The sequence below is a fragment of the Schistocerca serialis genome, chromosome 1 (genome assembly GCF_023864345.2).
Source record: "Schistocerca serialis cubense isolate TAMUIC-IGC-003099 chromosome 1, iqSchSeri2.2, whole genome shotgun sequence".
In the NCBI taxonomy this organism is placed as follows: Eukaryota; Metazoa; Arthropoda; class Insecta; order Orthoptera; family Acrididae; genus Schistocerca; species Schistocerca serialis.
Genome location: NC_064638.1, coordinates 846,679,675 through 846,693,804, shown reverse-complemented (window position 1 = coordinate 846,693,804; position 14,130 = coordinate 846,679,675). Strand labels below are relative to the sequence as shown.

At 40.4% G+C, this 14,130-nt stretch overlaps 1 protein-coding gene across 1 annotated transcript in view; it reads left to right on the top strand.

Annotated features, from left to right (window-relative positions):
- Positions 1-14,130, top strand: part of LOC126439847 (uncharacterized) — a 604,845-nt gene that overhangs the window by 522,731 nt on the left and 67,984 nt on the right. Inside the window, 20 exon segments of the mRNA XM_050090598.1 lie at positions 134-439; positions 525-842; positions 931-1,248; positions 1,325-1,639; positions 1,743-2,072; positions 2,181-2,486; positions 2,592-2,897; positions 3,006-3,323; positions 3,428-3,754; positions 3,838-4,152; positions 4,733-5,065; positions 5,148-5,453; positions 5,545-5,850; positions 5,933-6,250; positions 6,334-6,654; positions 6,733-7,047; positions 12,511-12,840; positions 12,972-13,277; positions 13,387-13,692; positions 13,782-14,102. Of these exon segments, the coding sequence (XP_049946555.1) occupies positions 134-439; positions 525-842; positions 931-1,248; positions 1,325-1,639; positions 1,743-2,072; positions 2,181-2,486; positions 2,592-2,897; positions 3,006-3,323; positions 3,428-3,754; positions 3,838-4,152; positions 4,733-5,065; positions 5,148-5,453; positions 5,545-5,850; positions 5,933-6,250; positions 6,334-6,654; positions 6,733-7,047; positions 12,511-12,840; positions 12,972-13,277; positions 13,387-13,692; positions 13,782-14,102 (6,321 nt within the window).

The window sequence follows — 14,130 nt, the reverse complement described above, 5'->3', positions numbered from 1 at the left end:
CTCTGCTGTTTTTGATCTGCAATGTGACATTAACTGTAGCAGTTGACATTTGAAGTTTCAGTACATTGTTAACTATGTTTAATTTCTAGATAAGTATAAAGTAACTGGTAATTTTCTTTATATTCCCATCCAGCTCCTGTGGTGACACAGCCATGCAACCCATCTCCGTGTGGACCAAACAGCCAGTGTCGGGAGATTAATGGCCAAGCAGTGTGTTCTTGTGTGCCAGGATACCTTGGGAGTCCTCCATCATGCAGGCCAGAGTGTGTTGTGAGCTCAGATTGCAGTCAGAATGAAGCATGCAACAATCAGAAGTGCAGAAATCCATGCCCAGGCACATGTGGTGTGGCAGCCCGCTGTGAAGTAGTTAACCACAATCCAATTTGCAGTTGTCCTATACGATATACTGGTGATCCATTCGTCAGATGCCAGCCAATCTGTAAGACACAAATACTTACAAATTTTAAAATTGAGTGTCATATTAATTCTTAAATAATAAAAATGTATTTTGTTTCATTTTTCAGCCGATACTCCTCCAGCACAATTAAATCCATGTGCTCCATCGCCTTGTGGTCCAAATGCACAATGTCAGGTTATTGGAGAGACTCCATCATGCACATGCCTTCCAGAATACATGGGATCACCACCCAATTGTAGACCTGAGTGTGTGAGTAATAGTGAATGTGCCAGTCACCTTGCGTGCATAAGACAGAAATGTAAAGATCCTTGTCCTGGATCATGTGGGGCTAATGCTGAATGCCGCGTTATTAGTCACACTCCTAACTGTTTCTGTCTCTCAGGATATACTGGAGATCCATTTGTTATCTGTTCACCTCAACCAGGTAGTAATCTATCCTCTGGCAAATGCAAATTCTTATTCAGTTGATTATTATTGTTTAAGTTTTTCAATAATAAATTTGTGTTTTCCAGCTATTCCTGAAGAAAGACCAACTCCTTGCTCACCTTCCCCATGTGGGTCAAATGCTGTGTGCAGAGAACAAAATGGTGCTGGTTCTTGCACATGTTTACCGGAATACATTGGCAACCCATATGAGGGCTGTCGCCCAGAATGTACCTTAAACACTGACTGCACACCAGATAGGGCATGTATCCGAAACAAATGCCAGGATCCCTGCCCTGGGACATGTGGACAAAATGCAGACTGTACTGTAGTCAATCATTTACCATCATGCACATGTATATCAGGATACACTGGTGACCCATTTAGATTCTGCAGTATAGTACGAGGTAAGTTCAGCATTTGAGTTTAAATAACAAATAGTGGGATTACAACCATTTACTAGTATATGATTCTTATTTACAGAAACACCAGAGGAACCTAAAACTCCTTGTTCACCTTCACCATGTGGGCCAAACAGTGCATGTCGTGAAGTTAATGAGCAAGCAGTGTGTTCTTGTCTGCCCAGCTATATTGGCACACCACCTGGTTGTCGTCCAGAATGTGTGGTAAGCTCAGAGTGTCCACAGAACAGAGCTTGCACCAATCAGAAATGTGCTGACCCTTGTATTGGCACATGTGGTTTGAACTCAATTTGTGAGGTAATAAACCATAGCCCAATCTGCAGCTGCAGACCAGGTTACACAGGAGATCCTTTTGCACAGTGTTATTTGAACCCAGGTATGTAATAGCTCCAATTAAATTTGGCTAAGACTCTGTGTAGGTCCATCTGACACAGTTGTTTGCAAAGTTTTGTAATTTTATACATTGTCTTCCTTTGCAGTTGTAATTCCTTCAGAAAAACCAGTATATCATGACCCATGTGTTCCATCACCTTGTGGCCCGAATGCACAGTGTATCAACTCAGGAGGAGTTCCTTCATGTGCATGCAATGCTGGTTACTTTGGTGCTCCACCAAACTGTAGACCAGAATGTTCTGTTAATTCAGAATGTCCTAGCAACAAGGCTTGTATTAGGGAAAAATGTCGTGACCCTTGTCCAGGCTCATGTGGTGCTAGTGCACAATGCAGTGTGATCAACCACACACCAGTATGCACCTGTCCTGAGGGATACACTGGAGATCCTTTCACCAACTGCTTCCCCAAACCACCAGGTTTGTGTATAAAAGGACTACTGAAAATTTAAGACTATTGTATAAATTGAACAAATAGATAAATGCAGGCACTGATCTTACTTAATGACTTACTTAAATTACTTTCAGAACAAGAACCTGAGAAGGCTGACCTATGTCATCCATCTCCATGTGGCTCAAACACACAGTGTGATGATGGAGTGTGTACTTGCTTGCCAGAATACCAGGGTGATCCATATGCTGGCTGTCGACCTGAGTGTGTCCTGAGCACAGATTGTGAGAGGACAAAGGCTTGCATAAGAAACAAGTGTGCAGATCCTTGTCCAGGGACTTGTGGGCAGGATGCACGCTGTGATGTTGTCAATCATATTCCAATCTGCAGTTGTCCAGAGGGCATGTCTGGCAATGCATTTATTCAATGCAGACCTATTCCACGTAAGTATGTCCAAACCACCCAGTGGATGTTTTGATACTGTAACAGTAAATGTTTAATACATTTACAAGTATTGTAATTTTATAATAAATTGTATCTCGTTATAGCTCCGCCAAAGACACAGCCATGCAGCCCATCTCCTTGTGGCCCTAACAGCCAATGTCGAGAGATTAATGGCCAGGCAGTGTGTTCATGTGTGCCAGGCTTCTTAGGAAGTCCACCAGCATGTAGACCAGAATGCATTGTGAGCTCAGATTGTGCACAAAATGAAGCCTGTAACAACCAGAAATGTCGGAACCCTTGCCCAGGAACATGTGGTATTGGAGCTCGTTGCGAGGTTGTTAACCACAATCCTATATGCAGTTGTGCCTCACACTATACAGGCGATCCATTTGCAAGATGCTATCCAGTCCGTAAGTTTCCAATATAGTTTGTATTAATTAAAATACATTTCTTCTAACCAAAAAGAAGTATACTGAATATGAACCTTGGAATATAATTACTAAAATTCTTCCTTACAGCTGAAACTCCGTTACGGGAACCAACAAACCCTTGCCAGCCATCTCCCTGTGGACCAAATGCAGTTTGCCAAGTTTCGGGTGACAGTCCATCTTGTTCATGTTTGCCCGATTTTAAAGGATCACCTCCTAATTGCCGACCAGAGTGTATTAGCAACACAGAGTGTGCAAGCCACCTTGCATGTATAGGGCAACGCTGTAAAGATCCATGTCCAGGTTCATGTGGATCTAATGCAGAATGCAGAGTTATTAGCCACACACCTAACTGTGCATGTCTTCCAGGATTTTCTGGAGATCCATTCATCCAGTGTTTATTACAGGGTAAGAGCAATTTAATTAAGAAGAAAGTCTGTTACGCCTCTAGCTACATGTCACTGAAACATCTGAACAGCATGTATGACAATAATCATTGACTTCTTTTCCAGAACCACCTGTGCCAGAAGAAAGACCAACACCATGTATACCATCACCATGTGGCTCAAATGCAGTTTGTAAAGAGCAGAATGGAGCTGGCTCTTGTACATGTCTCCCAGATTATGTTGGTAATCCTTATGAGGTCTGCCGACCAGAATGTATTTTGAATACTGACTGTCCATCCAATAGAGCATGCATACGTAACAAATGTCAGGATCCATGTCCAGGAACCTGTGGCCTAAATGCTGAATGCCAAGTGGTCAATCACCTGCCTTCATGCACTTGCATTCAAGGGTACTCTGGAGATCCATTCAAGTACTGCAGTCCTATAATAGAACGTAAGTTTATTACACAACTTCCTTGCTTTGTAGCAAATCTAAAAAATGTTTCAGAATTATCATGTAGCTACTCCATTTTGCAGATGTTCCAGTTGAAATTGGTAACCCTTGTGTGCCATCTCCTTGTGGGCCTAACAGTGCATGTCGTGAGGTAAATGGTCAAGCAGTATGTTCTTGCCTTCCGGATTACATGGGCACACCTCCTAATTGCAGACCTGAGTGCACAGTGAGTGCAGAATGTCAGCAAAATAGGGCTTGCATTAGACAGAAATGTGCTGACCCATGCCCTGGTACCTGTGGTCTCAACACTCGCTGTGAAGTCATTAATCATAGTCCAATTTGCAGCTGTCAAGCTGGGTACACTGGTGATCCCTTCACACGCTGTTTTGCTGTGCCAGGTAAACATAGAATGCTGTAAGAAGAAATATTCTTCTTCAAAAATATACAGAGGCAGATGAGCCTGTACTTACCTTAGCTCAGTACAGCTGACAGTGACATAAAAGCGATGAGAATAAATAAAACCTAGCTTTTGGAAACGTGTTCCTTGATCAGGGAGGAGAGTGGAGGGTTGTATAGAGGGGGAATGTTGATGCAGGTCACTCACAACCTAAGTTATGAGGGAACAAGTGAAAGGAAGCAAAGCGTTCTTTGTTTAATTTCATTGATTGTGTATGACTGTCAGTTGAACTCAGCTAAAGTGAATTGTATCTCTATATATTTTTCACATTTCTGTATAAGGATTTCCTTTCAATCAAAATATTCTTTTTGGCATCCATTTCACATGTACCATATTTTTTCTCTAAATGTGAATAAATGAACATTTGACTATTTTGAGACAAGTATTATTGCAATTTCAGTTAGTAATTTGGATTCCCTTACATTTATTTCTGTAATTTTCTTGAATACACATACACAAGCTTATTAAGTATGAAAATTATCTACTATCATCACAGCTATAAATTCCATGTTTATTTTCAGCTCCTCCTCCAGCAGAGGTGCTTCGACCAGTTAACCCATGCTCTCCATCACCCTGTGGTCCCAATGCTCAGTGCATAAATGCAGGTGGTACAGCTTCATGTGCCTGTCTGGCAAACTTCATTGGAATGCCACCAAACTGCAGACCTGAGTGTAGTATAAATGCTGAATGTCCCAGCAATATGGCGTGCATCAGGGAGAAATGTATGGATCCATGCCCAGGATCATGTGGTGCTAGTGCTTTGTGCACTGTTGTTAATCACACCCCTGTTTGTACCTGCCCAGAAGGTTACACAGGAGATCCATTTACTAGATGCTATCCCAAGCCACCTCCAAGTAAGTGAAAAAATAGCTATGATGTTAACTGTTGGTAATACTTTTAAAGTTATGAAAACTTCATTGACTAATGTTTTTGCAGGTCCTGAACCGATTCCAAAGGAGCCCTGCTCTCCATCACCTTGTGGACCAAATTCTGTATGTACAGATGGCACATGTACTTGTCTACCAGATTATCAAGGTGATCCATACCTGGGCTGTCACCCAGAATGCATTCTTAATGCAGACTGTGATAGAACAAAGGCCTGCATCAGGAACAAATGTAATGATCCCTGCCCAGGAACATGTGGACAGGGTGCTCGGTGTGATGTTGTTAACCACATACCAATATGCAGTTGTCCAGATGGAATGTCTGGTAATGCTTTTATCCAATGCAGGCCTATTCCACGTAAGTGTGCCACTTGTTGCACTTTTATTTCTTTTAAAGTGTTTAAATACTCTGAAGTATTTATAAATAAACCTTTATTGCTTTATTATAGCACCACCAGTAATGCAGCCCTGCAACCCATCTCCATGTGGTCCCAATAGCCAGTGCCGAGAGATCAATGGTCAGGCAGTATGCTCTTGTGTACCAGGATACATTGGAAGTCCTCCTGCTTGTAGGCCTGAGTGTATTGTGAGCTCTGAGTGTGCTCAGAATGAAGCATGCAGTAATCAAAAGTGCAGGAATCCATGCCCCGGTACTTGTGGCATTGGAGCTCGCTGTGAAGTAGTTAATCACAATCCAATTTGCAGCTGCCCATTAGAGCACACTGGTGATCCATTTGTCAGATGTCTGCCAATAAGTAAGTACACTTGGCCTCACTAAGGATCTTAACAGAATGTTTTATTTCAGGAAAATATTTTCACTGATCTTATCTTTTGCAGTATCTCTAGCCCCTCCAGAATCACCTAATCCATGTGTTCCATCACCATGTGGACAGAATGCTGTGTGTCAAGTGATTGGTGAGAGTCCTTCATGCTCTTGCTTGCCAGAGTTCAAAGGGTCCCCTCCAAACTGTAGACCAGAATGTGTTAGTAACAGTGAATGTGCCAGTCATTTGGCATGTATTGGTCAGAAATGCAGAGACCCGTGTCCAGGATCCTGTGGAGCCAATGCTGAATGTCATGTTGTCAGTCACACACCAAACTGTGTGTGTGTGTCAGGATTTTCAGGTGACCCATTCACACAGTGTTTCAAACAGGGTAAGTGATTTCTCAAGTTTTAATTAATGCACATCTGAAATATCAGTAGATTATGGGAAGGTAATTTTCTTACCTTTTCACAGAGGCAATACAGGCAGAGAGGGTAACACCCTGTGTTCCTTCTCCATGTGGCTCAAATGCTGTGTGCCGAGAACAAAACAGTGCAGGTTCATGCACGTGTCTTCCAGACTATGTTGGCAACCCATATGAAGGATGTCGACCAGAATGTGTGCTTAATACTGACTGTTCTCCTAACAGGGCATGCATACGAAATAAATGCCAGGATCCTTGTCCTGGCACATGTGGTACCAATGCCTACTGTCAAACAGTAAACCACCTTCCCTCTTGTACTTGTATTGAGCAGTATACAGGTGACCCATTCAGACACTGTACTGTCATAGTAGGTAGGTATCAGTAGTAATCATTATAAATAGCTACATGAAGAAGTTTGATATTTTTGACCTTGTGCTTATTGTAATCAGGTGTGGAAACTCCGCCAAGGGACCCTTGTCAACCGTCACCCTGTGGTCCAAACAGTGTGTGCCGCATAGCAAACCAGCAGGCTGTGTGCTCTTGTCAAGCAGGCTATATGGGTGTACCACCAGGTTGTAGGCCTGAGTGTGTTGTAAGTGCTGAGTGCCCACGTGATAAAGCCTGTGTCAACAACAAATGTGTCGATCCTTGCCGTGGAACATGTGGCCTCAGTGCACGATGTGAGGTCATCAATCACAGCCCTATCTGTAGTTGCCAGGCTGGGCACACTGGAGACCCCTTCACCAGATGCTATGCTCTCCCTCGTAAGTGTTTCAACAGCGTACTCACTTTTGTTATTTCATCATATTTTTCCAACCAGCATATCTGACTGCACATACAGAAATACAGTTCACAGTAAAATATCCACTCATAGCTAAAGCAAAAATTCCAGTGTAAATTTCATATACAGCCATAATTGAACACTGCATAGTTCTTTTTGCTCATTTGTAACTGATTGTAAACAAAATAATCTCACTTTATGTGTTATTTTTTATCTAATGGGGAGCACTAGTGTGAAGCTCTCACAGAAACCTGTCTGTAAATTTATAGAAATAACTGGTACATTTTATAGTTATGAGACTGCACAAAGAAAAAAAAAATCCAGATATTTTTCTGTATATCATATGCACCTTTTGGTTTTGTTCTTGTAGCAGCTGCCTGCTTTAAAGAATTTGTAATAAATTATTATTAACAGTATTGCAACCTTTCTCATTGAATGTTAATTAAAGCAAATAAAAAAACTGGCTTTTGTCAAAAGATAGAATCAACTGGTGACAGCATATTCTGCACACCAGAATATCTTATGCGTTTGTCAGTATATTCTATGGCACAGAGAGAACGTCAGAAGCAGATTACTTTCATTTCGAATTGGCAATATTTTCTTCAGGACAGTTAGTGTATTGTGACACACTGAATGTTGTTTAGGAAACATAGAGTTTAATGATACCATCTGTCAATGTCTCTCTCAAATGCCTCTTGAACTTCAGTTTGGTTTGTATCTACTCTTTTCAAACCACAAATCGTTTTCACTTATTTATAAAAATCATAATTTTGTTCGAAGGCAGCCTTACTTCTTGTGCAAGGTCGCTTAGATCATTTACAAATATAACAAACTTCAAGAACAATACTAAATGTGCTTCCAGGTATTACTTCTTGCAACATAAAAGATTACTGTGAAAGTCTGCATTACATCTACATGGATAATCTGCAAATCACACTTAAGTGCTTGGCAGAAGGTTTCTTAGAACCACCTTCACAATAATTCACTATTATTCCAATCTAGAACAGTGCTTGGAGAAAGTGAACACCTGTATCTTTCCGTGGAGGCTCTGATTTCCCTTATTTTATTACGATGATGGCTTCTCTGTATGTAGGTCAGCATTAACAAAATATTTTCACATTCAGAGGAGAAAGTTGATGATTGAAATTTCACGAGAAGATTCTGCTGCAACAAAAAATGCCTTTGTTGGCACGATGTCCACACCAAATCCTGTATCATGTCAGTGACACACTCTGTCCCCTATTTCTCGATAATACAAAACGTGCTGTCATTCTTTGAACTTTCTCAATTTACTCTGTCAATACTGTCTGGTAAGGATCCCACACTATGCAGCAGTACTCCAAAAGAGAACAGACAAGCGTAGCATAGTCAGTCTCTTTAGTAGATCTGTTGCATTTTCTAAATTTTCTGCCAATAAGATGCAGTCTTTGGTTCGGCTTCCCCACAACATTTTCTATGTGTTCTTTCCAATTTAAGTTGTTCATAATTGTAACTTCTAGATATTTAGTCAAATTTACAGCCTTTAGATTTGACTGATTTATCATGTAACCAAAGCTTAATGCATTCCTTTTAGCACTCATGTGATTACCTCACACTTTTCATTACTTAGGGTCAACTGCCAATTTTCACACCATACAGATATCTTTTCTAAATTGTTTTGCAATTTGTTTTGATCTTCTGAAGACTTTACGAGACAATATGTGACAACATCATCGGCAAACAAACTAAGATGGCTGCTCAGATTGTCTCCTGAATCATTTGTATCAATAAGGAACACCAGAGAGCCTGTAACACTACCTCGGGGAATGTCAGAAATCATTTCTGTTTTACTTGAAGACTTTCCATCAATCACTACAAACTGTGACCTCTCTGACAGGTAATCACAAATCCAGTCACATAACAGAGATGATATTCCATAAGTATGCAGTTTGACTACAAGCCACTTGTGATGTTCAGTGTCAAAAGCCTTCTGGAAATCTAGAAATACAGAAGGGCAATTTAAAATCCCCTGTCAATAGCATTCAACAGTTTATGTGAGTAAAGAGCTAGCTGAGTTTCACAAGAATGACATTTTCTAAATCCATGTTGACTGTGTGTCAGTAGACCATTCTCTACAAGTTAATTCATAATGTTCGCACACAATATATGTTCCAAAATTCTGCTCTATATCGAAGTTAATGATATGAGCCTGTAATTTAGTGGATTACTCCTACCACCTTTCTTGAATATTGGTGTGATTTGTGCAACTTTCCACCCTTTGGGTATGGATCTTTCATCGAGCGAGTGGTTGTATATGATGTGTTAGTATGGAGCTATTGCATCAGCATCCACTGAAAGAAACCTAATTGATATACAGTCTGGACCAGAATACTTGCTTTTATTAAGTAATTTGAGTTAGTTCACTACTCTGAGGATATCCACTTCTAAGGTACTCATGTTGCCAGCTGTTCTTGACTCAAATTTACTTTGTCTTCTTTCGTCAAGGAATTTCAGAAGGCTGTGTTTAGTAATTCTGCTTTGGCAGCACTGTCACCGATAGTATTCCCATTGCTGTCGCCTAGGCATTGACTGTGTCTTGCCACTAGCGTATTTCACATATGACCAGAATCTCTTTGGATTTCTGCCAGTTTTCAAGACAAAGTTTCGCTGCGGAAATTATTATAAGCATCTCGCATTGATGCCCGCACTAAATTTTGAGCTTCTGTAAAAGATAGCCAATCTTGAAGATATTAATTTGCTTAAATTTGACATGCTTTTTTCTTTGCTTCTGCAACAGTGTTCCAACCCATTTTGTGTACCAAGGTGGATCAGCTCCATCATTTGTTAATTTATTTGGTATAAGTCTCTCAATTGCTGTCAATACTATTTCTTTGAATTCAAGCCACATCTGGTCTACACTTATGTTGTTAATATGGAAGGAGTGGAGATCGTCTCTCAGGAAGACATCAAGTGAATTTTTATCTGCTTTTTTCAATCGGTATGTTTTTCTTTTATTTTTGGAAGATTTTGGAGTTACAGTATTCAACCTCGCCATTACAACCCTGTGTTCACTAATCCCTGCATCCATATTGATGCTCGTTATTAGCTCAGGATTATTTGTTGCTAAGAGATCAAGTGTGTTTTCACAGCCATTTACTATTCAAGTGGACTCATGAACTAACTGCATGAAATAATATCCAAAGAATGCTCGGATGATATTTTATGCATGTATTTTCTCCAACAAATCAAGGTTAATTGAAGTCACTACCAACTATAATTGTATGAGTCGTGTAAATGATTGAAATTGGATTCAATTTTCTTTCAGCAATTGTGTCATCTGAGTTGGGAAGTCGGTAAAAGGATCCAGTTATTATTTTATTCTGGTTTCCAAGAAAGACCTTTACCCATACTATCTTACAGGAACTACCTACTTCAATTTTGCTCAAAATAGCTACTTCTAACAGCAAAAAACACACCACCAACAACTGTGTTTAACTTTCTGAACACCGTTAGGTCCTTCGCAAAAATTTCAGCTGAACTTATATCCAGCCTTATCAAGCTTTCATTGCCCATAACGATTTTATAGACAGTGCTTTTGAGTAGTACTTGGAGCTCTGGCACTTGCCCAACACAGCTATGACAATTTACAACTCTTATACTGATGGTTCCTGGTTCTACAGTCTTCCTGTGTTCGACCTACACCCTTCGAGACTGAAACCCTTTTTGTGTTTCCCCGAGACTCTCTAACTTAAAAAACTGCCCAGTCCATCCCACAGAGCCCCTGCTACCCATGGAGCCATCTTCTGTGTGTAGTGGACTCCTGACCTATTTAGCAGAACCCAAAACGCCACCACCCTATGGCGCAAGTCAGGAATCTGCAGTGTGCATAGTTGCAGAACCATCTGACCCTATCCATACTAAGGACCGTGGAGATCTACACTACACAGACAAACGAAGGACTGTTGACATGAACTACTGAACTCTACTGAAAATGCAAGAATTGTGTCTAACTAATTAGATTAACATGCATAGATTAAAAAACTGAACTACCAAAGCACTCAGGTGAGACTAAATAATTTGCCTCGTGATTAGGAACTTGTAATAGGTAACAAAATCAGTTTATTTTCCAAAAGAAATAAAAACACAAGAACTGTGTTTATCAAATATTAAATTGACACAAGGAAATGCAAGAAACTAAACTATGAAAGCACACAGATGAAACTATACAATTTGCTACTGGTTAGGAACTTGTAGAATGTCACGAAATAGGTTACTTCCCTATTACTGCATGTGTCTCTGCAGCTGTTGCTGCCTGGCTGTCCATTGTCTATTCTAAATTGAAGGCCAATTTCATCATTAGCCCCTTAACATAAAGGCCCAAGTTACCTTGTTTTTATTATTTTTATAAAAATTTAAAATTTCAGGTATACTCAGCCAACTTAATAACAGGCTTTCAAAAAAATAAAATCTCATTTATACCCATTTCAGCACTGACAGTTAAGTGTTCAGCCACTAGAGAGGATCAACTCCTATGGTCTAGTTGAGATGGTTGCAACTAGATATAACAATAACTGTGTTCAGTTTTGGGTATTTGATAATAAAATATGCACTTTCAGCTTCTATCCTGTATTGTTGTTTAGGCAGTGCTTTCAAAAATGGATGGCTATAGTGATCCTGAGTCTGACATTTAACCGAGCGAGATGGCGCAGTGGTTAGCACATTGGACTCGCATTCGGGAGGACGACGGTTCAATCCTGTGTCCGGTCATCTTGATTTATGTTTTCTGTGATTTCCCTCAAATTGCTCCAGGCAAATGCCAGGATGGTTCCTTTGAAAGGGCACGGCCGACTTCCTTCCCCATCCTTCCCTAATCCGATGAGACCGATGACCTCGCTGTTTGGTCTCTTCCCCCAAAACAACCCAACCCAACCTTTTGACATTTAATTTAGCAAATCAGAAAGTGAAGAAGAATGTGATATTGCTTCATTGGAGATAAAATGATGACTGTTCATTGGATCACTGACATGTACTCGCCAGTGGTACAAGATAAATATGTCTCCTGTGCTATGTCAGCTCCTCCAAAATTTCTGTTCATAGGAAATCATTGACAGATACATGGTTCAACTTAATATCTACATAGAAATTTTTTAAAAAAAAGATGACTTTAAGTTTCAGGATACCTTAATCAGGGTCCAGTGCACAAGTATGCTTAAGGTTTTATTAAAGGTTATTTTCAAAAATTTGTAACTCATTGTTTTGAGTTTTAAATTATCTTTATGTGTTTGTATGTAATTTCATTCATTAAAGGACTTTTTCGATAATAAAAAATACTATTTTTTGGAACATAATTTGCAAAAAAATCAGTATATTAAAGGGTTTATCACACATATATGGAGCAGATTATATTTATTTCATTGTTAAAAGTTTTATATCTCTACAGTCATTACAGTTAATGTTTTTCTTTTAGCTATTTCAGAACCACCATCAAGGCCAGTGAACCCTTGTCTTCCATCACCATGTGGGCCACACTCAGTGTGCCAAGCTGTGGGTGATACACCATCATGTTCATGCATTATTGGTTACATGGGAGTGCCACCAGGTTGTCGTCCGGAGTGTGCCATCAATGCAGATTGCACAAGCAGTCTTGCATGTTTGCGTGAAAAGTGTCGCGATCCCTGCCCTGGTTCCTGTGGTGCAGGGGCTCTCTGCTCTGTTGTCAACCACACACCAGTGTGTACATGCCCCGAAGGTTTCACAGGTGATCCATTTACCAGCTGTAATGCTGCTCCAGTTTCAGGTAAGTCATGTTCTTTTTCAAAAATTTTTGAGGTAGTTGTAATACTACCTTCATTTGCCACTTAAATATATGAATTAGCACAGCTTTCAATAAATTTTGGTTCATGTGTAGATATATGCCTTTATTTTCAGAACCAGGACCTAAGCCTGTTGATCCATGCCACCCCTCTCCCTGTGGACCAAATGCTGAATGCAATGATGGTATATGCAATTGTCTGCCAGAGTACCAAGGAGATCCTTATGTAGGTTGTCGCCCAGAATGCATCTTCAGTGATGACTGTGATAGGACGAAGGCATGTATAAGGAATAAATGTGTGGATCCATGTCCAGGAACTTGCGGTCAAGATGCCCAATGTGATGTTGTTAATCACATTCCAATATGCAGTTGCCCAGAGGGCACATCTGGCAATGCTTTTATTCAGTGTAGACCTATTCCACGTAAGTATGATCCAAAAGATTAAATGCACCATTTCTGTTCTCTGTTTTAACTCCTCCAGTTAACATTAAGTCCGTATGTTGTCTGTTAATATGTACTGCCTCATCACAGAGCCACCGGTGACACAACCGTGCAACCCATCTCCATGCGGACCTAACAGTCGTTGTCAAGAGATCAATGGTCAGGCTGTGTGCTCATGTGTACCTGGCTACTTGGGAAGCCCTCCAGCATGCAGACCTGAGTGCATACTTAGCTCTGACTGTGGCCAGAGCGAAGCATGCAGTAATCAAAAATGCAGGAATCCCTGCCCAGGTACATGTGGGATAGGAGCACGCTGTGAAGTAGTGAATCATAATCCAATATGTAGCTGTCCACCTCGCTACACTGGTGATCCATTTGTCAGATGTCAACCAAAAGGTAAGATAGTCACTCTCTACCCTTATATTTGTTGGATAGAAAAAAAAATTATACTTAGTATACTCACCATTAATGTTCTCCATTTGCAGCAGAGATCAAACCACAAATATCAAAAGATCTCTGTCAGCCATCACCATGTGGACCATATTCTCAGTGTCAAGTTGTTGGAGAAAGCCCAACATGCAGTTGTCTACCTGAATACAAAGGAACTCCTCCAAACTGTAGACCTGAATGTGTTAGTAACGGTGAATGTGCAAGTAATTTAGCATGTATAGGTCAGAAATGCAAAGATCCGTGCCCGGGATCTTGTGGAACAAATGCTGAATGCCGAGTTGTGAGTCACACACCAAACTGTGCTTGTCTTCCAGGATATTCAGGAGATCCTTTCCAACACTGCGTTATTCCTGAGGGTATGTATAAAATGTTTGTATTCATTGG